This window comes from Xenopus laevis, chromosome 9_10L (assembly GCF_017654675.1).
Source record: "Xenopus laevis strain J_2021 chromosome 9_10L, Xenopus_laevis_v10.1, whole genome shotgun sequence".
Lineage (NCBI taxonomy): Eukaryota > Metazoa > Chordata > Amphibia > Anura > Pipidae > Xenopus > Xenopus laevis.
This window is the reverse complement of record NC_054387.1, coordinates 133,790,724-133,815,713: the sequence shown is the minus strand read 5'-3', so window position 1 is coordinate 133,815,713 and position 24,990 is coordinate 133,790,724. Positions and strand designations below refer to the sequence as shown.

Sequence of the window (24,990 nt, the reverse complement as noted above, 5' to 3'; positions counted from 1 at the left end):
CCAGGTGTCCCTGGTTCTCATGTATATAATATATGTGATATACTGTATCTTATGAATATAACGGATGACTCTGTATAATGCACTATTAGGTGCCAGTATCCACTGCCAGTACCTACTGAATCTAATTTTATATAATGCTCTATATAATGTGCTTGGGTGTGATTATTATATATATATATTATTCTATTATACATTTACTGCAGTGATTTCTGGGATTATTGCTGATCATCTATTTTCTAAGGTGATTAATGGCATTTCTGGGGTTAATCACTTATCCATTTATTCAGTGACCACAAGCATTTTATTTAATTATTTTTAGTTTGATTTAATTAGATGTGTTGCCCACATTACTGCCCATTCATTCCAAAAATACTAACTAAAAAAATAATTTGGTGACTGCTGACATTGAACAATGTGCATTAGATACTTTCGTTGCAGATAATCCTTTTGTTTTGTGCTGGAATCTGGTTTAACAAGCCACTCTTACATTTTAAGGTCCAGAACTTTCCCAATCATCCGATACTGGTGTGTGTGGGGGGGGGTTGGTGCCGGCCCTTGACATGTGGTTTCCTGGTGGGCCCCAGTCCGACACTGCACTTAAATCCCTTTATCCACAGAGTATAGATTTTACGATCTGTGGCACATGAAGGGTTAATGCTAAACGTAAAGGAGTGGCAATGGTATTTAAAGGAGACATATTGTGTAAAAAATAAAAACGTACCAGTGCATTATACTCATTTAGATATAGAAGAATTGTGCTTAAAAAAAGTAGTGTTTCAGGCTGATTTATTGAATATTTCTGCAAAAACCCTAATAATCCCTCCCTTCTCTTCCACTTGCTGCTCCCTGAATTCCCAGGCTGTGCACTCAGCTCACTGCACTGTAGGACAGGAACCAATCAGCAGCTAGCAGGACCTGATAGGGAACTGAAGCCTGTCTGTGCTTGTGTGACTGCAGGGCTGTGATTGGCTGTCCCCCTCCTACTGTGCTTCTGGCAGGGACCGTTAGGACACGCCCACCCCTCATGTGAAACACAGACAGGGACCAGAGAACATCTATAGGGAGCTCCAATAAAGGGACTATTTTTAAAGATAATATTAATTTTCAGCACCATGTAAAAGCAACACCATATATAACTTATAATTGCCTACAAAATTAGGGTTTTTTCATTTATCCTATATGTCTCCTTTAATTCGCTTCCAGTTTTTTCCCCCATAGAATTCAATAGAGTTTTCAAGGGATAATTAATAGACAATTCACTTATTCATTACTTGATTCTGTATCTGATCCTATTTTTAGAATGCGGTTAACTGGCAGATTATAATACGAATGAACTGTTATGCCCCAGAAAAAGTAATTGGGGAGGGGAACAGGTTCTCTGGCCAATAAAGTGCACAATTTTAAAATTCAGATCAAAATGTATGTTAAATCCTGGTTGATACAATTTTTAGTAATTTGTTGGAGTGCCCTCATAGATCTGCTATGGTCCCAGTCTGAGTTTCAAGTGAGGAGTGTACATGTGCTAAATGTCCATACCAAAAGCACAGTATTGACAGTCAGTCACAGCCTTGCTGTCACACACTAAATCATCCCAAAACACCACTTTTTTCAGCACATTATTTTCTATATTTATAACCGTGTAATGCACTGGCACGTTCTTATATTTTAGATAATTTGCCTCCTTTAATATCTACACCAAAATCCGAGCCAAAGGGCAACACAACTCATTATATTAATCAATTAGGATCAAAGTGAGACACTGAGAAAATGTTTGATAATGTCAACTGGGGAAAAGAGTTTTACTGGGGAAAAAAAACTATCACTGCTTTAGGCCTTAAGGCAGTAAACAGAGTTATGACATTATATAATCCAATAGGGATAAATAATGAAACTAGACAAGGTTGTCCTTTATCCCGAATAGTATAAGTGCTGGTGATGGAACATTTGGCTAATGCTATTAGAAATAATCAAAGTATAGATGGTATACAAACAGGGGCACTGCACCAATGAGGGGAGTTGAAAAACTTGCCTTAGGTAGAAGTGCCAAGTTACCAGGCGTGGCAAAAAGCCATGTGCCCTCTAGCCCCCCCCACCCCCCTCCCGGCACAGGAAATCTAAGTGCTGGGGCAGCATTGCAGGAGCCTCCTCAGGCAGTTCCTTATTTAAAATCAGCACTGTATACAAATCTATGAAATAACTTTATATGCCAATAACCTATTGATTTTTGTGTCACATCCTTCATAATCTGCAAATTAATCCTAACTTTCTTTTGGGAATAAAAAAATGTACATTCTTTATTAAAAGATGAAGTAAAAGCTTTACCTGTTTTCAGATACAAAAGGATAAAGTATTACTACCCATATCACAATTTCTGGACAGCGCACTCTTCAGTTCGCGTCAAGGAATCGCTTGGTCATCAAATCGTTGGTAAATAACTTGAATTTTATTAAATATTAAACATCTTTAACAAACTGTTAAACCCTGCGCCATGAGGTCTGACACATTTCGTGTCACTGCACTTCATCAGAGACCTCACTTCCTACTGACAAATCCCTATTTTAACCCCAGTTTACCCCTCCCATTCGTTTTCATAGTTAACCCTTTAGTAGCATAATGTTAAAAAACAATTTGTATATATCCTTAAAAAACAAACAGTTCATTAATTATGTATAAATTCATTAAATATGTTTTCTCTATATATGTAAATTCATCTCTTTCATTCAAATAATCCAGATTTCAATGTTTTAGGATACTTTTCATAATTTCATTGAAATCACTTGTGTTAAAGTACTACCTTTTCAAATTGATACAATTCTAGTTACATTCCATCCTGAACAAGTTACAATACTAGATGCCAAAGTAGATACAATTTTTGTTAATTGTTAAAAAGGAGTCAATTCATTTCCTCAAATTTCACATCTTTAAATATGTAGCGATTCCATACAGTACGTCTCCTGCTCCCATTTTATATTTAGAAGAAGCAATTAATGTCAAAGACGGAGTTCAGGCCCCTGGGTTGTCTCGTACACAGTTTAAAAATCCATTTGGCCTCTGCTTTCAGCAATCTAGCCTGTAGATCTCCACCTCTTGGGCCCAAAACTACTCTCTCTATACCCTGAACTGAAGCCAACCACAGATCCCCATTATTACAACTATTAAAGTGTCTAGAGACTGGGGTGGTATTACTACCCAATTTTATGGTGTTCAGGTGTTCCCTAATTCGACTTTTCAGATTCCTTATAGTGCTTCCCACATACTGGATTTGACATTTCTTACTTGTAATCAGGTATACAACCGCTCTTGTATAACAATTAATGTAATTCCTTATTCGAAAAGTCTCCCGTGTAACACTACATTCAAAGACATCCGAAACTAGAATCACTTCACAAGTCACGCATCGCCTTGATCCACATCTATACATCCCTTGGCTCTGTAGCCAAGATCTTGATTTGGTTTCTGTCCTAAATGAACTCGGCGCTAAGGCCATCCCAAGGGTAGGAGCTCCCCTTGGGATCCCCATATTAAAATGCCTCGGATGGCATGAGTCAGCGCTTAAAAGAGAATTCCCCGCACATGGTTTAGTGTAAACTGTAGTGACAATCTCACCCCTCTCAATACACATCGACAGATCCAAATAGGTAATATTCTCTCTATTGAAAAGACTAGTGAATTTCAAATTCAAAGGCTCATTATTTAGACCCACTATGAAACTGTTAAATGATTCACTATCACCGGCCCATGCAAACAACAGGTCATCGATAAAACGCCGAAACAAAACGACATGTTCCAAGGAGGGGTTCTCACCTTCAAATACGTGGGTTTCCTCCCACCAGCTCATGTAAAGGTTGGTGTAGGTGGGCGCAAACCGTGCCCCCATCGCAGTCCCACGTACCTGAAGGTAGAAAGTGTCACTGAACATAAAGAAATTGTGCGTCAGTAAATAGAGGGTAGCCTCCAGTATAAATTCCTTTTCTCCTTCATTATAGCCACTATATCTATCTAGATGGTACTTAAAGGAACAGTAACACCAAAAAATGTAAGTGTTTTAAAGTAATGAAAATATCATGTACGGTTGCCCTGCACTGGTAAAACTGATCTGTTTGCTTCAGAAACACTACTATAGTTCATATAAACAAGCTGCTGTGGAGCAATGGCGGAAATTGAAAAACGGCTATATGGCACAGGTTAACTAATGGATAACAGATAACACCATTAGACAGACAGAGCTTTTATGCTATCTGCTGTGTAACCTGAGCCTTTTCTCCTTTGAATGGCTGCCCCCATTGCTACACAGCAGTTTATTTATATAAACTATAGTAGTGTTTCTGAAGCAAACACAGCAGTTTTACTAGTGCAGGGCAACGCTACATTATATTTTCATTACTTTAAAACAATTTTATTTTTTGACGTTACTGTTCCTTTAATTGCTATTATACCTTTCTCATGTGGTATGCTCGAATATAGTGAGACTACATCTGCCGTCCCCCATCCATATGTATTTTTCCACTGCAGCTTCTGTAGTAACTGTAACACATCTCCTGTATCTTTTAAGTAGGAGTCAAGACGTTTTACCAGTGGCTGTAACATGAGATCGATAAGCTCAGACAACCCTTCATTCAGGGATGAAATTCCTGAAATTATCGGTCTCCCCTTAGGTGGTATTTCATGCTTGTGCACCTTAGGAAGGTGATAAAATATGGGCACTTGTGGATTGTCTGGTACTATAGTATTCCAAGTTCTTTCAGTAATGAGGCCCAATTGTTTCCCAAACATAGCTATTTTTTCAATATCCTTCCTAAACTTGTGTGTTGGATTAAAACTCAATTCTTTATACGTTTCCTTATCTCTAAACTGTCGAATGGCTTCCTTCTCATAGTCTGCTGTATTTAGCATGACTATTAGGCCTCCTTTATCTGCACGTTTAAATGTCAAAGTTTTCTTAGTTTTTAAGGATATGACCGAATTGTATTTTTAACATTATGCTACTAAAGGGTTAACTATGAAAATGAATGGGAGGGGTTAACTGGGGTTAAAATAGGGATTTGTCAGTAGGAAGTGAGGTCTCTGATGAAGTGCAGTGACACGAAACACATCAGACCTCATGGCGCAGGCTTTAACAGTTTGTTAAAGATGTTTAATATTTAATAAAATTCAAGTTTTTTACCAACAATTTGATGACCAAGCGATTCCTTGACGTGAACCGAAGAGTGCGCTGTCCAGAAATTTTGGTGTGAGCAGAATCTCGTTCCCCTTAGCGACAGACTCAGGGCGGCTGCACCTGGGTCACAACGAAGTCCGGGTAAGATAACATATCTTTGAATACTTTTGAAGCCTGATCCGGTGATTTTACGAAGGATCCGGGGCTTGGTGCACCCAGACCAACAGAAGTGAAGGGTGACCCCAAAACCAGCACTAGGCGTAATTTAAACAATGAAATAAACTAACTAATTAATTGTAATAAGAGTTTACCGTAGGACTTACAAGTTAACCTTTTGAATCCCAGAAGTATTGCTGAATAATCTTTTTTGTGATATAGTTACTACCCATATCAACTTTGTTCCCAAATAACTCATTATCCTTCCTCTATCAGCTTAAGTCTACAGAAATCAACCATTAAATATTGGTTAAATATTGGCACCAGCTAATAAAGTGATTATTAATACACTGATTTCTGTCTTTGAGGAATAATGTGCACAAAAATCCCCTGTGGAGCACCCAGTCTAAGTATTTTATAAAATATCAGATAATAAATAATAATAATCAGATAATAAATCTGCTACCTAAATATACAAAGAAATGAGGAAAGGAACTAGAGACTGACTTTATATATGAACAATGAGAAACTTATTTTTAATCAACCAATTTTCCATTGTGTGTCAAGCACAAGAAACAAAGTCAAACAATTATGTGAAAGAAAGAAATTACATTCACTGTAAGTCAAGAACATTTCTCTCAGGAAGGACATGAGTAAAAGCCTTGGTACTGCACTGAGCATGGTACAACATGTAGAAAGATTATGTTTAACTAAGATTAAAAAAAAGTATGTGACTTGGATTCGTTGGCAATTATGAAATAAATAAAAAAATAGAAGGACAGGAAAATCTGTTAATTGCACCACTCTGCCTGAATGGTCAGTTTCATTAATAGTTACTAAACTAAACAAAACTCAGCTTTAGAGAATCAGTTGAACAAGAGTCACATTCACCTTTCTACAAGGACACAACCTTTAAAGGAGAACTAAACCCTAAAAATGAATGTGGCTAAAAATGTCCTATTTTATATAGTGAACTTATTGCACGAGGCTAAAGTTTGAGCTTGTCAATAGCAGCAATGATCCAGGACTTCAAACTTGTCACAGGGGGTCACCATCTTGGAAAGTGTCTGTGACACTCACATGCTCAGTGGGCTCTGATTGGCTGTTGAGAAGCTAAGCTTAGGGCTCGTCACTAATTATCCAGCAGAAAATGAGCTTCCCTGGCTGTAATATAAGCTGATGCTACAGGTTTGCTGATTATTCAATTCTGATGCTAATTGCACTGGTTTCTGTGCTGCCATGTAGTAATTATGTGTATTAATTACTAATCAGCCTTATATTGTGACATTTCTATTCTATGTGTACTGTATATTGTGAGTGGCTCCCTAAGCTCAGTAAGTGACAGCAGCACAGAGCATGTGAATCAGTGAATCAGCAGAAAAGAAGATGGGGAGCTACTGGGGCATCTTTGGAGACACAGATCTTTACTGCTAAAGGGCTGTGGTTGTCTTGGGCTGGTACAGAAGCACAAAACATCACGTACAATGTACTTGTTTAGTTTAAGCTTTACTTCTCCTTTAAAGTGGGTAAAGATATTATCCCTGGTTTATGTGCAGTAACCTGGTGTATATTGGCCACTGCTCCTCCAAGTTGAGCCATTATGGCTGGGGACTGCATGATAAGATCAATGGCTGTTCCTCGAGTCAGCCTTTCCAAGCCCATCCCCTTAATCCTGTTGAAGGCAATAGCCCAATTAATGATGACCTTAGTTAGCCAATAAAGATATCACCTTTGTTATTTTTTTATTTCAAAAGGATAACATTTTTACTGGTTAAAGGTGGGCATACACCATTAGATCCGCTCGTTTGGTGAGGTCACCAAACGAGTGGATCTAAACCCAATATGCCCACTACTGGCTGATCGATATCGGGGTGATTCTGAATGTTTGGCCCTGAGGATCAGGCCCAGATTTGTGGAAAGGCCACCAAGGCTGATTTTCGGCCTATCAATTGGGAGGACCTGTCCAGAGCCCCCACACACGGGCAGATAAAACTGCAGAACCGGTCTAAAGGACCAATAGCTTTAATCTGCCCGTGTCTGGCCACCTTTACATGGTACCACATTTATATGCAATTCACACTTCTGCAGAGGTCCGAGTTGTTGTTTAGTAAACCTTTTGTTGAAACACATAATATGTGTTAAATGTGATAATGGTTATACAGAACATCTGCTCCTTCAAAACTAGTTTAATCTGACTATTCCTAACAGATATATAGGGCCAGATTCAATTTAATGACAAAGGGGCTTATCATGTGAAAAGTCATGGATGAGATTCAATGTGAGATGCCATTCAATTCAGAAAAACGTATCTCATGGTTCATCCCTTGAAAACTCTATTGAATTCTATGGGAAAAAAAACTGGAAGCGAATTAAAAGAGACATATAGAATAAATGAAAAAAACCTAATTGTGTAGGCAATTATAAGTAATATATGGTGTTGCTTTTACATGGGGCTAAACATTAATATTGTCTTTAAAAATAGCCCCTTTATTGGAGCTCCCTATAGATGTTCTCTGGTCCCTGTCTGTGTTTCAAATGAGGGGTGGGCGTGTCCTAACGGTCCCTGCCAGAAGCACAGTAGGAGGGGGACAGCCAATCACAGCCCTGCAGTCACACAAGCACAGACAGGCTTCAGTTCCCTATCAGGTCCTGCTAGCTGCTGATTGGTTCCTGTCCTACAGTGCAGTGAGCCGAGTGCACAGCCTGGGAATTCAGGGAGCAGCAAGTGGAAGAGAAGGGAGGGATTATTAGGGTTTTTGCAGAAATATTCAATAAATCAGCCTGAAACACTACTTTTATAAGCACAATTCTTCTATATCTAAAAGAGTATGATTGCCGTTGATGAAGTGAGGTAAGCCCACCGCTCATTTGAAACATAGATGATCTATAGGGAGCTCCAGTAAAAGGGCAGTTTTAAATATTTAGTGCCCAAGGGATTACAAACATACATTGCTAGATAGGCTGAAAGCATGTGCAATGCAGAATATATGATGAATGGAACTTTAGTTGCATTCTAGGTCCCTGATGAGAGCTCTGTTGTGAATCTTCAGTGACTGGTACAGTTCATCTTTCTCAGGTTGCCCCCAGGACCTGACACAGTCATAGAGTTGTCTCATCTTCTCCTGGGAGGTTCCCTTGCTCCGCACACAGTCATACTGCTCCTGGCTCAGGATATTACACGTCAGAAGGTCATCCAGGACTGGATCCATATGAGATGTTCTGGCGATCAGCACCTTACAGTGTCTGTCAACAAAATGCTGCCCATCTGTGGGACACAAGAAAAACCCATGGAATCTTCTCTGTACAATCTATGTAACAATATAACTAATATATAATGTTAATATATTATGTCATCTTACCCCATAGGAGATTATGTTTAAAGGACCAGTAACGTCAAATTTTAACAAAAAAAATCGTTAGAATACAACGAAAAAAAAAACACCAACACAAATTAAAATTTAAAACAGCAAAGCCTTTATTAACAAATAACTTACAGAAACTCCACTTCCTGTCCTCTTAAGAAATGGCGAAAGGGCAACCATCGATCTGCAGCGCTCAATTTCTCCTCCTGGCTATACACTGACAGCCTGTCCTCTGCCCAATCGCCTTCTCCAGCTCTTCTTCATCCAGCAGCAGTAGGAAGGCGATGTCTCCAAACCCCGCTCCAGGACTGCAGCCCTGACTGCCGACCCCCATGCCCATCCGTCACTCTCAAGGCACATGAAATCAATAAAGTAAAAAAAATAAAATAAAATAACCCTGGCTCTTTGCAGGTCCGCATTGAGTATATAAGGAGGCTGCACCGCTCCAGGGCGAATGCCTGTCCCCCCCAAATCCTGCTGGCTGCTTAACGATTCAGCCTTCAGCAGCCCAACAGCAGTTTGACAGAGGAAGCAGCAGCTGCAGGCGGGGGCAGCACGGCTCACAAAGAGAAGCTCGTCCTCCTGGGGGTCAGCCGCCAGCTGCCTTGACAGTGACGGAGTGGGCACGAGGGTCGGCAGTCAGGGCTGCATTCCTGGAGTGGAGGAGCGGGGTTTGGAGACATCGCCTTCCTACTGGATGAAGAAGAGCTGGAGAAGGCAATCGGGCAGAGGACCCGCTGTCAGTGTATAGCCAGGGAGGAGAAATAGAGCGCTGCAGATGGATGGTCGCCCTTTCGCCGTTTCTGAAGGACAAGAAGTGGAGTTTCTGTAAAATTTAAAATAGCAAAGCCTTTATTAAGAAAAACTTAATTTGTGTTGGTGTTTTTTTTTCCGTTGTATTAGAACAAATTTTTTTGTAAAAATTTTTGACGTTACTGGTCCTTTAACTCAGGGCAGCATTTCACAGGCACCCTCTGTTTGGTTAAATTTACTTGGGAAAATTCTCCTGATCGTTTATTGGCCTGACATGCTGAATCTTCTATATGTTTTCTTAAGATTTCAACCAAAGGGGCAGTTACAAAACAGCCCATATGTAAGTTATGTTTGACCTTCTCCCTGGGCAAAAATCCATAGGTACAACCGTTATTGGTCTTTTAGGTCATACACTTGGATAAATGTTAGCAAAGAAGATCAACCTGCAGGAAAAGCAATTTGTCCAGAGATAAATAGGATTATTTCTTTTTTTAATCCAATATAAGTATAAATCGCTTATAAAATATGAGGTTCATGTAAATAACACTAAAACAAGATCTCTGACAAGAGATGGCAAAAACATTTCTACATAAAAATCCCATTATTCACAACTAATCCCATTATTCAATCCTATGGCCCATCTGGCTCTTAGCATCCATAGCTATCCCCCATTCCAGTATCTTAAAAAAAATGTTAAACATGTAAAGATTAAACAGAACAGTGACCAAATACAGTGAAAAGAATATCAGAGTGGAGATACCTACCAGAAGCCTTGTTGGATACTGATCCGAGTCTTGATCCTAAATCTTCTGAAAACAAAAAGCAAAGGAGTTTTAAAGGAGACATAGGGCAGATTTATCAAAGGTTGAGGTGAATTTCCGAATGAAAAAAATTCAAATTTCAAACTTTTTGTGTACTTCGACTAGGGAATAGTTCTAATTCGATTTGAATTTGAAAAAAAATGTAAATTCGAATATCAAATTAATCATATTGCCTCTTTAAAAATTCGATTTGACCATTCGCCATCTAAAACCTGCCGAATTGCTGTTTTATCCTATGGGGGGACCTCCTAGAACCTATTGGATTTTTCAAGGCCCACCAATTGACTCCAGTTTGGAAAAAACTTCAAATCGAATTCGATCGAATGCACTATTACTTCGATTCATACGATTTAAATTCGGCCGAATATGGACCTATTCAATCAAAAACTGACCTTTTCGTCCAAAAAAACAAAAACAAAAAAAAAACCTTTGACTTAATTTCGGATGGTCTTTTAAAATTCGATATTCAAAGTTTTTTCAATTTGAAATTCGACCCTTGATAAGTATGCCCCATACTGCGTGAAAAACAAGAATGTGTCAGTGCATTATACTCTAATATATAGGAGGAATGTGCTTTAAAATGTAGTATTTTGGGCTGTCATCTTGAAAAATTCCCTCGGTTCCACTTGCTTTTGCCTCCTTTCCCAGGCTGTGCAGGGGAGCCTGCAGCACTCAGCTCACTGCACTGTAGGACAGGAACCAATCAGCAGCTAGCAGGACCTAATAGGGAACTGAAGCCTGTCTGTGCTTGTGTGACTGCAGGGCTGTGATTGGCTGTCCCCCTCCTACTGTGCTTCTGGCAGGGACCGTTAGGACACGCCCACCCCTCATGTGAAACACAGACAGGGACCAGAGAACATCTATAGGGAGCTCCAATAAAGGGGTTATTTTTGAAGGCAATATTAATTCACAGCCAAAAGTAAAACCCCCTTCAGGTTCTTCTCCAATGCATGAAAAACGCTTGTTGAGAATTTACCCCACCTGAATGTCATAGGGGCAAGGGCTAATGGTAATGTATGATGGTTACCTCTCCTCAGTAGAGCATCCCAAATAGCTTTTTGGCTTTCTCTGCATGTCAAAGTCAAGGGGATCTCATCAGAAACATCCAGCAGGTAGATCTCACTGTAAGGGTACATCATTGGGTTGCCATTGAATCTCAGCTTTAGGTCCTAGAATACAATCATAAATACCAATAAATGTACAGAGATTAGGTGCCATGTGGTAAGAGACACAGTAGGGAGGAGGTCCCTGACCCATACAGCTTACAGTCTGGCCGGTTCACCTTCAAGTTAACTTTTAGTATGTAGTAGAATGGCCAGTTCTAAGCAATTTTTCAGTTGGTCTTCATTATTTATTTTTTATAGTTTTTTTAATTATTTGCTGTTTTCGTCGGACTCTTTCCTGATTTCAAATGGGGGTCACTGACCCCATCTACAGACAAATAATTTATAAGGCTACAAATGCTACTTCTTATTACGCATCTTTCTATTCAGACGTCTCCTATTCATATTCCAGTATCTCATTCAAAGCAGTGCATAGTTGCTTGGGTAATTTGGACCCTAGCAACCAAATTGCTAATATTTCAAACTGGAGAGCTGCTGAATAAAAAGCTAAATAACGCAAAAACCACAAATAATAAAAAAAAATTAAAACCAATTGCAAATTGTCTTGAATATCACTCTCTAGATCATACTAAAATGTCATTTAGAGGTGAACGACCCCTTTAACAGGCAGGCATTACAGAGATTTTACCTGGGGATGAACAGGTGAAGCAGATGGATTCTAGCGGCAGAGTGTAAGACTGATTGCAGGAGAGAGAGAGAGATTGTGAGACAGGTTAGTAGGAGATTGCAATCCTACAAGAGAGGATAAGGGCATGGATTTGTGTTTTATTTTTACTTGCAGAAGAAACAGCAGGTTTTGCAGTGGTGCATGTTTGGAGAAGAAGAGGGAAAAGTCAATGAGCCAAATTATTAGGGTAACTGGTCATACCAATGTTGTAATTTAGACACCCTCACATAATATTGGCAGGCACATCCTAAAGGTTTTAGACACCTAAATGAGTCCTAATGGGGACTTGTATCATTGTGCTGCTTATGTAAGCCCTTGTAGTTCTCACAGTGTACTGTAGATGGTGCTATAGTATAAAGGTCTAGGTCCATTGCTTTAGCCCTTACCAAGCAGGCAGAAAGGGAATAGGTAGTGGAACCTAGGTGCTTAGGCCCTAGTAAAGCGGATAGCTATACTCTGTCATAGATCACTTTATGAGTGATAGATAGGTTAGATTGTTGAGCAGCTCAAGGCTCCGACGAGGAGAGTCAGAGGGATTAAGATCCTGGGTACTAATAACCCAGAAGTAGGGACTAAGTGCATAGATTTAGGGATGGTAGAATTTCTCCTAGGTTCCACTTTGGGCACAGGCTGAAAGCTGTGGTACCTTCTCTACTGCTACTTAACTACTGCTGTAACGGTTTTGTTAGCAAAAGCTGCAAACAGAGGTTAGAAAAGTAGGAGGAGAACGAAGAAGCAGTTTTATTGTGGAAGAGAATAGAGTTTATAATAAACGAGACGTTTTATGTAAAAAAAACACAAATGTAAAAGTGCATTATTCCAATTTAGATATAGAAGAATTGTGCTTAAAAAAGTAGTGTTTCAGGCTGATTTATTGAATATTCCTGCAAAAACCCTAATAATCCCTCCCTTCTCTTCCACTTGCTGCTCCCTGAATTCCCAGGCTGTGCACTCAGCTCACTGCACTGTAGGACAGGAACCAATCAGCAGCTAGCAGGACCTGATAGGGAACTGAAGCTTGTCTTTGCTTGTGTGACTGAAGGGCTGTGATTGGCTGTCCCCCTCCTACTGTACTTCTGGCAGGGACCGTTAGGTCCCTTAGGTCCTACCCCTCATTTGAAACACAGCCAGGGATCAGTGTATGTCTATAGGAAGTTCCAATAAAGGTGTTTTAAAGGTCATTTTAATTTTTTAGCAATGTGAAACCAGCACCACATATTATTTATAAATACTTACAAGACCTGAAAGGTTTTTAGTTATGCTCTCTTTTAAAGGAACAGTTCAGTATAAAAATAAAAACTGAGTAAATAGACAGGCTGTACAAAATAAAAAAATGTTCTAATAAAGTTAGTTAGCCAAAAATGTATTGTATAAAGGCTGGAGTGACTGGATGTCTAAAATAACAGAACACTACTTCCTGATTTTCAACTCTAACTCGGAGTTAGTCAATGACTATAAGGGAGGCCACACGGGACATACCTGTTCAGTGAGTTTGCAATTGATCCTCAGCATTCAGCTCAGATTGAAAAGCAACAGTAATGGCCCATGTGCCCCCCCCCCCCCCCTCAAGTCACTGAAAACCAAGAAAGCTGCAAAGCAGGAAGTCATTTTTTGGCTATCACGCTAGACATCCAGTCACTCCAGACTTTATAGATGACATTTTGATGTAAATAACTATATTATAAACATTTTTCATTTTGCACAGCCTATCTATTTACCAGTTTTTATTATACTGAACTGTTCCTTAAAGGATACATTTTGTTTAAGAAATAAGAATGTTCCAGTGTATTATACTCATTTAGATATAGAAGAATTGTGCTTTAAAAAGTAGTGTTTCAGGCTGATTTATTGAATATTTCTGCAAAAACCCTAATAATCCCTCCCTTCTCTTCCACTTGCTGCTCCCTGAATTCCCAGGCTGTGCACTCAGCTCACTGCACTGTAGGACAGGAACCAATCAGCAGCTAGCAGGACCTGATAGGGAACTGAAGCCTGTCTGTGCTTGTGTGACTGCAGGGCTGTGATTGGCTGTCCCCCTCCTACTGTGCTTCTGGCAGGGGCCGTTAGGACACGCCCACCCCTCATGTGAAACACAGACAGGGACCAGAGAACATCTATAGGGAGCTCCAATAAAGGGGCTATTTTTAAAGATAATATTTATTTTTAGCACCATGTAAAAGCAACACCATATATGACTTATAATTGCCTACAAAATTAGGGTTTTTTTCCATGTATCCTATATGTCTCCTTTAAGGTCACCCTCAGTCCCATCCTCCTCACCTCCTGCTGAAAATGTGATGCAGTTGCCACCACAATCTTAGGACACTTTTCTTTAAGGACATGGCCTTGAAGTCAAATAAAAATACCCTCTCTGTATCCACCACTATACCAAGGACTAGAAACGTAATTGGACTTTTCCACAGTCAATATTCAAACCCAATTCTTGCAAAGCTGACATTATCATCAAATTCAGATTTCTTCCCACCAATTCTTGAGATTTACTTCTTATTAGGACGCAGGGATGGGCGAATTTGACCCGTTTTGTTTCGCCAAAAATTCGCTGCCGGCGAAATGTCGCAGACGCCCATTAAAGTCTATGGGCGGCAAATAAAATTTGTCGCGCGGCGGAATTATTTTGTCGCGTCTTTTGTTTTTGACGCACGTCTCCATACAAGTCTATGGGCGTCATTTTTTCGGCGAAACGAGGCGAAAAAATTCGCCCATCCCTAGCCAAGTAGGACAATACTAATACACCTTGTAACATAGGTTGAATTCTCGTAGCCCTCTACTGGACCTGTTTATTGGCTACACATGCAGACCATGGTTTGCCTTGAAAAAAGAAATTGAATGAGGTCGCAGAATTTGTGTTGAAAGGACTGGAAAGCATAAACAATGGAAAACTTTCATCTCCAGCTCTGGTCCAACCTCATATTTTGAGGAAGCAGATGACTCTTCCTTCCAGTAGTGTTCTTACTGCCAATCTTGAAACTAAATTAGTGAGTTTTTTTAAGCAAAAGAACAAAATATCTAGCCACAAATTGTGTAGCATCCAGGACTGTGCCTCCATATAATATAAAGATTTGCTTCTCTGATTACTGAACCGACAAGTTGCTTCTTCTGCTGCACAGTCCATGACCACCTCTGCTATGTGGTCAGTCCATAACTCCATGGCCTTATTTTCACCAGTGGCTTTGGGGGTCCCTTCATCTGCTTGTCATTCTGATTCTGACTGGGATTGTGGTGGTGTTTTGACAGACTGCACTAGACAAGGGGAAAAACCCCCTAGGAAACATTTTTATCTAATTTATTCCATTTGGATTACACAGTTTGACCCCTTGTTCTTAGGAGAAATCCTTATGCAATTTAAAAAGAGTTTTACTCCCATCTCTAGGTTCCTGGTTACCTTACAGATATAGTATCTGGACCATTGCTTCAATTAAGGAAAAATGCACCTTGAGCAAAAAAAATGCACCTTCTGAGGAAGAACCCTCATCAGAAGATAACTCCAACACATCTTTTTCTTCCTCCTCGTCTAGGGCCCTGTCAGTAAGCAGATCTGTCTTGGAAAAATGGCCACAGACAAACCCCAACCCAGTGATACAAATGTAGATAATTAATTGGATAGTAGTGAGATATCTTGCAAGCCATTCAGTGTTCTAGCCCATGCAAGTGCCTGTAAAGAATGAAAGGAGGACAACCTGTTCTGGGGGGGGGGGGGGTGTTGTCTCACACTAGAGTGGCTGCCTGCCAATTGGTGTCCTCTATCATCATCATGTGGGAAAGAAGAACTAAAATAAACCCAAAAAAGGTGAAAAGTAAAATTAGATGCTCATAGAGCGGCCCTGGTCTCTATACAAACTTAAAAAAAGTCAGGAAGGTAGGACAAAGTGCCCGGAGTATAGGGGAGGATAGAATTAGTTTAAATATTAAAATAACACATCTTCTAATCTGGATTAGGTTTGTGCTCCACAGTGTATGAAATATTTTCTGGGAAAACTTTTGAGCAAAAAGATGATCTATGCAGCATTGCTTCCCCCACCATAAGACTTACTTGAGCAAAACTCACCTTTGGATTTATTCTTACAGTCTTTGGTCCTCCCACAATATATCTTCTCCTACTATACACAGTGTTTGTCTGAGGAGGTTTGGAAACCCAGGAAAATCCATTTTCATTCTCCTTCTTGTGCAGTTCCTACACACACACAAGCATTAATAATCATTGCAAAAACACATAGGAGGGATAAGAGTGACTTACCTTCAGTAATGAGGGGTCCTGTGGCATGAAGTACAGGTGGAGGGTACAACCAGTGATGTATCGGCTGTATATAAAGACGGCTCCGTGAGTCGGAATTCTTTTTCTAAATATGCCAGGCAAAGTTCTTATCATAATGACCCCAACTGGGGAGAAGGTCGGCTGTTTTAGTACAACATAAAATGGCAGAACTTCAGATGGTGTCTCCAGTACCATATTATCATCTTTGTAATGTGCCACTTTAAACCGCTTAGTATCAATGTGCACTCCTGTTGGAAAAACTAACAGTTACCTTCCAGCAAAACCCCTCAAAGATCCATGAGTCATGCCTGATACCCTTAAGACCCCATCAATGCTTCTGCTTTGATCCTCACCCCACAATTAATGTTGATCTACTATAGCCTTGCTCCAAAATCCACAAACACCTTCGTGCCCACTTGTGTCTCAGTCCTCTCTTTCTCAAATCCATGCCATCTCGGTCTTGCTCTTCATCTCCCAAAAAATTCACTGCCCACTTCCTAATTTTTCATGGTCTGTCTGTTTTCATCTGTCCAGAACAGATCTTTGCCTTCTGCCACATCTTCCCCAATGTCCCTGATCACCATAGCTTTGCCAACCCAGAGGTCTGTCTACTGATCCATTTGTCCCTCCTACCCACATCCCACTCTGTCCAATACCCTTCTAATGTATATCCAGCTTTATGTTTCAGGCCTTATTAAATATTAGCTGATCAATGTGGAACCTACCCCTCAGACACACATAGTGAGGCAGATACACCGCTAATACCTCCCCATGTTTTATAGTGATGTTGAAAAGAGGGCTGACAATGTCACATGAGTATTTCTGCAGGTGTATCAAATAGTCATCCCAGGAACTGAGCTCAAATTCAATACTGGTTGGGGATTCCACACAGAACTGTATTCCGGTTTCAGAGCAGCAGAACCGACCTTTATATGGCAACTCCAGTCTGTAAGGGAATATCCAGTGGCAATTACACTCATCATCTTTGCAGGGGGGGTTAAGTTTAGTTTCTATAAGGATGTAAATGAAAAATGTAAATTAAAAGCTACAGGCTGAGTTAAACAGTGAACACTGAGTATCACTCATGTATTATAAGGGATAATGTACCCCCTACTGTAAATGATAAGGATATTAGAAGTCACTGAGGGGTTGTTATGTGACCATATAAAGGCACAAGGCTGCAGGCTGAGTTATACAGGGAACTCTGAGTATCACTCATGTATTATAAGGGATAATGTACCCCCTACTGTAAATGATAAGGATATTATAAGTCACTGAGGGGTTGTTCTGTGACCATATAAAGGCACAAGGCTGCAGGCTGAGTTATACAGGGAACTCTGAGTATCACTCATGTATTATAAGGGATAATGTACCCCCTACTGTAAATGATAAGGATATTAGAAGTCACTGAGGGGTTGTTCTGTGACCATATAAAATGCACAAGGCTACAGCCTGAGTTATAGTAATAAACATACCAGAATAAACAGATAAGCAGATTCTCGATTATACCTGTATGAATCACCGTTTTTTCTTACATGAACATCTATCACATCAGGAACCTGAAATGAGCAAACATTTCTAACAATGATGAGAAGTGGCTTGTAAAACCTTCAGGCAAAGAAAGACAACAAATTGTTTTGGGATTTTCCATTTTTGGTTGTGTGCAATCACATTAAAACATATACAAATACATTTACCTATGACTTAACAATAGATAATGTGATATAGCTTTTTATTTACCAATTTAAAGGCCACTATAAGTTTCTGGGTATACAAACAGCATAAGGAAGGACTTACCATTCCACAGAACTGACATTCCATTGCTCTTCCTCTGGGCCAATAACAGGGCTTCTCTACTTGTTCTATTAATTCTTCTACCAAGCCTCCAGCGGCCCCCGCTTCCAACCCACTGGTGGCCCCCTTTTTAAACCTTCTGGTAGCTTCTTTTATTCCTCCAGCGGCCCCCGCTTCCAACCCACTGGTGGCCCCCTTTTTAAACCTTCTTGTAGCTTCTTTTATTCCTCCAGTGGCCGCTTCTTTTATTCCTCCAGTGGCCGCTTCTTTTATTCCTCCAGTGGCCACTTTTTCCATTCCTCCAGCGGCCCCTTCTTCCATTCCTCCAGCGGCCCCTTCTTCCATTCCTCCAGCGGCCCCTTCTTCCATTCCTCCAGCGGCCCCTTCTTCCATTCCTCCAGCGGCCCCTTCTTCCATTCCTCCAGCGGCCCCTTCTTCCATTCCTCCAGCGGCCCCTTCTTCCATTCCTCCATTGGCCCCTTCTTCCTTTCCTCCAGCGGCCCCTTCTTCCATTCCTCCAGCGGCCCCTTCTTCCATTCCTCCAGCGGCCCCTTCTTCCATTCCTCCAGAGGCCCCTTCTTCAAACAAACTGGTGGTCCACTCTTCAAACCTAATGCTAGCTCCCAGTCCCCACTTCAAACTTTCATAATCTTCATTATCTGAAACAGTGCATTAAAGGGCATATATAACAAAACTGAAAATCCCCCTAATATTGTAGTAGATATATGGTGCTGGTTTCAATCTGGGCTAAAAATGATCACAGAGGAGGCCCTGAAAAGAGAGAATGCTGGATTATAATTCTCTACCCACCTCCTACTTGCTTCTAGAAGGGAATATTAAGACACCCGCACCTCATTAGAAACAAGTACAAGGGAAAGAGAGAGCTCCATTAAATACATTTTTAAAGATAATCATTTTTAGCCCAGAGTGAAACCAGCATTGTGTATTATTCAGTATTGGCCACAAGAGGGAATTGTCAGTTATAATAGATGTCTCCTTAAAAGAGACATAGGATAAGTAAAAAAAACACCTTTTGTAGGCAATAATATATACTATATGGTGCTGGTTTTACTTTTGAGTGTAAATTAATATTGGCCCCTTTATTTGAGCTCCCCATAATTGTTCCCTGGTCCATGTCCCTGTTTCAAATGAGGGGTGGGCGTGTCCCTGCCAGAAGCACAGTAGGAGGGGGACAGCTAATCACAGCCCTGCAGTCACACAAGCACAGACAGGCTTCAGTTCCCTATCAGGTCCTGCTAGCTGCTGATTGGTTCCTGTCCTACAATGCAGTGTGCTAAGGCTGCACAGCCTGGGAAAGGAGGCAGCGGCAAGTGGAACAGATGGGCGGGACTAGTAGGAATTTTGCAGAAATTTACAATAAAGTAACCAGAAACACTACTTTTAAAAGCACATTCCTATATCTAAGAGTTTAATGCACGGGTACATTATTGTTTTTTTTTACATATGTTTCCTTTAAAAAGAGAAGCTGCCATATACGTTTTCAAAAAGCTTTCTAATCCACAGTGCAGTTGCTACTTACAGACAAATTGACAATTAGAAATCAATGTAGAAAAGACAGTGATCTACTCCTGCCTACACCACTACTTGTTTTAGTACATACTTCGAAGTGACAGATTCTGAATTCAAGGATTATCCCAGTTATATCCTGTCCCAGAAACTGACCAGTTGTCCTGGTTCATTGCAATCACTGCCAAGCCACTTGTCTTTAAGGAGGCATATAGCATAACTATAAACCCCTCAGATCTTGTAGGCAATAATGAATAATACATGGTGCTGGCTTTTCTCTGGCCTAAACTGTTTGATTGTATCGAACGCTTCTTTTTCTGTTATAGGTTCATCTAAGATCTCTCTGTCCTGGACCATCAATTTCCGAAGGTCGGACTCTTGTAACAATTGCGATCCATCCTGTGAATCATCTTCTGTGTTTTCATAAAATTTCCTGAAATATTCTGTGAATTCATTTGTAATTTGTTTGGGGTCATGTGTCTATCCATTAGGTGTTTTGATATTTTGTATGAATGTGGGTCGGGTATGCTGTTTAGCTAACTGTGCTAGCAATGTAACTGATTTGTTTCCATATCTATAGAATTTATTAACTGTATTGTATGTTTTTTTCCGTTAATAAAGTGTCAAAAAGCAACTTTTTTTCTTTGTATTTATTTTTGTCTTCTTGTGTGTTTTTTGTTAATTGTTTTTGTAGGGCATTATATTTTTCATTGTAGCTCTTTTTCTGTTTCATTAAATTAAAATGAAGTTATCTGTCCTCTTAATACAGGTTTTGCTGCTGCCCAAAGTAGTTGTGGGTTATCCCAGTGGTCAATGTTGTTGTGTCTATATAATTTGCCCAACTTGTTTTTAAGAATAATTGAAAGTCTTCATCGGAGTTCAGATAGGCCGGAAATCTCCAATTGTATGATTTAGGCTGGGGTGTTTGGAATTTTATGCTAGCTGAGATTGGGACATCGAAAATATCTATATTGCCTATTTTGGCAGAGGATAAGGTTGGTAGCAATGTTTGTGAGATGAATATGTAATCGATTCTTGAGTGTGTGTTACGTACATTTGAGTAAAAGGTGAAATCAGTTGTTATGGGGTGTATGTGTCTGTATGTGTTGTTTAGTTGTAGGAGTGCACATAGTGTGTGTAGTGGTTTTGCTCTGTTTCATGAGTAAGTGGTTGATTTACCTGTTATATCTATGGAGTCACCCCAAACCACGTTAGTGTCTCCGCCTTGTACGAGGCGAGATTACTTATCTACCATTTTTGTTTTTATAAGTTTTCAGTATGTTACATCGGAGGGCTTTGCTAATGAGTAGAGCGACCCCTCTTGATTTCGTTTTGTATGAAGCTTGTATCACTGTTTGTAACCATCTATCATTTTACGTAAGATTATCTTTTTGGCACCAGTGAGTCTCCTGTAGGAGGATTATTTGGGCTTTTTCTCTTTTTAGTCTTTTTGGCTGGGTTGGATTTTTTTTCAAGTTTTTGAGTGAGTTGCTCTAATTTTGGCAGCTTCCAAATGGGAGGGGGGTCACAGGCCCCAGCAAATATAATAAACTACATCTCTACATCTTGCCCCCTAGTGGCAGGGTGAGTTAATAATCAGCAGTGTCAGTCAGTGAGTCAGGGTGGTATTGATAATTATGTGCTGGACAAGAAACCTGTAGGGGAGAAGCAGCGCTCGGATCTCAGTCCCCCTCGCACCTGGGAAGTGGTACGGTCCTTTACCTGAAGTCCCTTCGTAGTCGGTATCCGAATCAGTCTCTTCACTCAGTATTCTGCGCCGCGTGGAACAGACCAGCTCCGGTTGTTCCTCTGCCGGTGGACTTGGAGTGGAATATGTGACCTCAAATGAGCCTGCTATCGCTTTGCGGAAACTTCTCCGCCTCTTCTTCTTCTTCCAGCAGCAAAACATTTGTGTTGTGTCGGCTGAGATTTGCTTTATCTCTAGGTGTGCGCTGCCTCGATCATGTGTCTTAAAAAATCTTACGGGACGACTAAGCCTTTACTTTTATAGTCGCTGCTTTGCTACCCCGCCCCGTCAGCCTCCAAACCCCGCCCCTTTCGCGGAATCCTCAGGACGAGGCGATACTGCCATAGGGGCCCTGACTGTGTGAGTGTGAGGAGCAGATTCATCCGCAGAGCACCAGCTGCCTGATTTCTCTAACTGTCAGTCTCACTATAATTAAGTCGTTGTTGCTGCTGAGAGGAACAAGTCAGGGGACAGTGAGAAACTTTAGGGACAATAACAAGTTATTTGTGCCCCCCCCCATGATCTGAAGAACAATAACAACATTTGTATCCCCTTGTGAGACCCACAATCAGGTCAATCAGTTTTGCTGGAACTTCGACAATTTTTTTAAACAAGTGCAGCGACTATACAAACTGACCCATCATTTTACTGAATAGAGAAGAAGTAACAGACCCTGCAAGTGCTGGAGGCCAGGGACTGTACAGACCAGGGAACCATGAGACTCACAAGCAGCTATTTATCATCTGTTTAAAAACTGGAGTAAAACATTACCAGTGATATTGCTCATAGCAACCAATCACATCTGTGCTTTTGTTTTTCAACTGTTGAAATCTCATTGCTGATTGGTTGCTATGGGCAACATCACCAGTAATGTTCCACTTTTTAAAAAGGATCATATATAGGCCCCATATGTTCATAGAAAATATCTTGTTTTCAAATGTTAGGGGCCCAGTGATGTTGCTGTGGGGCAGAATAACCAGTCATTCCCACTGCTGCAAAGTTCATGTAGGAGACTCATATCATTCAGTAAATAGATCCCAATAGAAACACGTGACTCTATAATAACCAGTCATTCCCACTGCTGGAAAGTTCATGTAGGAGAGACTCATATCATTCAGTAAATAGATCCCAATAGAAACATGTGAATCTATAATAACCAGTCATTCCCACTGCTGGAAAGTTCATGTAGGAGACTCATATCATTCAGTAAATAGATCCCAATAGAAACATGTGACTCTATAATAACCAGTCATTCCCACTGCTGGAAAGTTCATGTAGGAGACTCATATCATTCAGTAAATAGATCCCAATAGAAACATGTGACTCTATAATAACCAGTCCTTCCCACTGCTGGAAAGTTCATGTAGGAGAGACTCATATCATTCAGTAAATAGATCCCAATAGAAACATGTGACTCTATAATAACCAGTCATTCCCACTGCTGGAAAGTTCATGTAGGAGACTCATATCATTCAGTAAATAGATCCCAATAGAAACACGTGACTCTCTAATAACCAGTCATTCCCACTGCTGGAAAGTTCATGTAGGAGACTCATATCATTCAGTAAATAGATCCCAATAGAAACATGTGACTCTATAATAACCAGTCCTTCCCACTGCTGGAAAGTTCATGTAGGAGACTCATATCATTCAGTAAATAGATCCCAATATAAACATGTGACTCTCTAATAACCAGTCATTCCCACTGCTGGAAAGTTCATGTAGGAGAGACTCATATCATTCAGTAAATAGATCCCAATAGAAACATGTGACTCTATAATAACCAGTCCTTCCCACTGCTGGAAAGTTCATGTAGGAGACTCATATCATTCAGTAAATAGATCCCAATAGAAACATGTGACTCTATAATAACCAGTCATTCCTACTGCTGGAAGTTCATGTAGGAGAGACTCATATCATTCAGTAAATAGATCCCAATAGAAACATGTGACTCTATAATAACCAGTCCTTCCCACTGCTGGAAAGTTCATGTAGGAGAGACTCATATCATTCAGTAAATAGATCCCAATAGAAACACGTGACTCTATAATAACCAGTCCTTCCCACTGCTGGAAAGTTTATGTGGGAGAGACTCATATCATTCAGTAAATAGATCCCAATAGAAACATGTGACTCTACAATAACCAGTCCTTCCCACTGCTGGAAAGTTCATGTAGGAGAGACTCATAAAATTCAGTAAATAGATCCCAATAGAAACATGTGACTCTATAACAACCAGTCCTTCCTACTGCGGGAAGTTCATGTAGGAGAGACTCATATCATTCAGTAAATAGATCCCAATAGAAACATGTGACTCTATAATAACCAGTCATTCCCACTGCTGGAAAGTTCATGTAGGAGAGACTCATATCATTCAGTAAATAGATCCCAATAGAAACATGTGACTCTATAATAACCAGTCATTCCCACTGCTGGAAAGTTCATGTAGGAGAGACTCATATCATTCAGTAAATAGATCCCAATAGAAACATGTGACTCTATAATAACCAGTCATTCCCACTGCTGGAAAGTTCATGTAGGAGACTCATATCATTCAGTAAATAGATCCCAATAGAAACACGTGACTCTCTAATAACCAGTCATTCCCACTGCTGGAAAGTTCATGTAGGAGACTCATATCATTCAGTAAATAGATCCCAATAGAAACATGTGACTCTCTAATAACCAGTCATTCCCACTGCTGGAAAGTTCATGTAGGAGAGACTCATATCATTCAGTAAATAGATCCCAATAGAAACATGTGACTCTATAATAACCAGTCCTTCCCACTGCTGGAAAGTTCATGTAGGAGACTCATATCATTCAGTAAATAGATCCCAATAGAAACATGTGACTCTATAATAACCAGTCATTCCTACTGCTGGAAGTTCATGTAGGAGAGACTCATATCATTCAGTAAATAGATCCCAATAGAAACATGTGACTCTATAATAACCAGTCCTTCCCACTGCTGGAAAGTTCATGTAGGAGACTCATATCATTCAGTAAATAGATCCCAATAGAAACATGTGACTCTCTAATAACCAGTCATTCCCACTGCTGGAAAGTTCATGTAGGAGAGACTCATATCATTCAGTAAATAGATCCCAATAGAAACATGTGACTCTATAATAACCAGTCCTTCCCACTGCTGGAAAGTTCATGTAGGAGACTCATATCATTCAGTAAATAGATCCCAATAGAAACATGTGACTCTATAATAACCAGTCATTCCTACTGCTGGAAGTTCATGTAGGAGAGACTCATATCATTCAGTAAATAGATCCCAATAGAAACATGTGACTCTATAATAACCAGTCCTTCCCACTGCTGGAAAGTTCATGTAGGAGAGACTCATATCATTCAGTAAATAGATCCCAATAGAAACACGTGACTCTATAATAACCAGTCATTCCCACTGCTGGAAAGTTCATGTAGGAGACTCATATCATTCAGTAAATAGATCCCAATAGAAACATGTGACTCTATAATAACCAGTCCTTCCCACTGCTGGAAAGTTCATGTAGGAGAGACTCATAAAATTCAGTAAATAGATCCCAATAGAAAGATGTGACTCTATAATAACCAGTCCTTCCCACTGCTGGAAA

General features: G+C 40.2%; 1 protein-coding gene across 5 annotated transcripts; it reads right to left on the bottom strand.

The window, feature by feature from the left end:
- Positions 1–8,026: 8,026 nt before the first annotated feature.
- LOC108703754 (NACHT, LRR and PYD domains-containing protein 1b allele 2) lies at positions 8,027–22,400 on the bottom strand. 5 transcript variants are annotated; one of them, XM_041576572.1, is made up of 9 exons: positions 21,358–22,390; positions 18,112–18,767; positions 17,824–17,873; positions 17,040–17,260; positions 16,297–16,562; positions 16,108–16,233; positions 11,278–11,419; positions 10,194–10,235; positions 8,027–8,579 (listed from the first exon to the last, which is right to left on the bottom strand). In XM_041576572.1, the coding sequence occupies exons 1-9, from the start codon at positions 21,542–21,544 to the stop codon at positions 8,317–8,319; spliced, it is 1,953 nt and encodes a 650-aa protein (XP_041432506.1). In that variant the 5' UTR covers positions 21,545–22,390; the 3' UTR covers positions 8,027–8,316. The 5 variants fall into 5 exon arrangements, 3 of the variants coding, with proteins under 3 accessions (XP_041432506.1, XP_041432505.1, XP_041432507.1); XM_041576571.1 differs by having other exon boundaries at positions 8,028–8,579; positions 10,194–10,238; positions 21,358–22,385; XM_041576573.1 differs by having other exon boundaries at positions 8,028–8,579; positions 10,194–10,238; positions 18,112–18,879; positions 21,358–21,443.
- Positions 22,401–24,990: the final 2,590 nt, after the last annotated feature.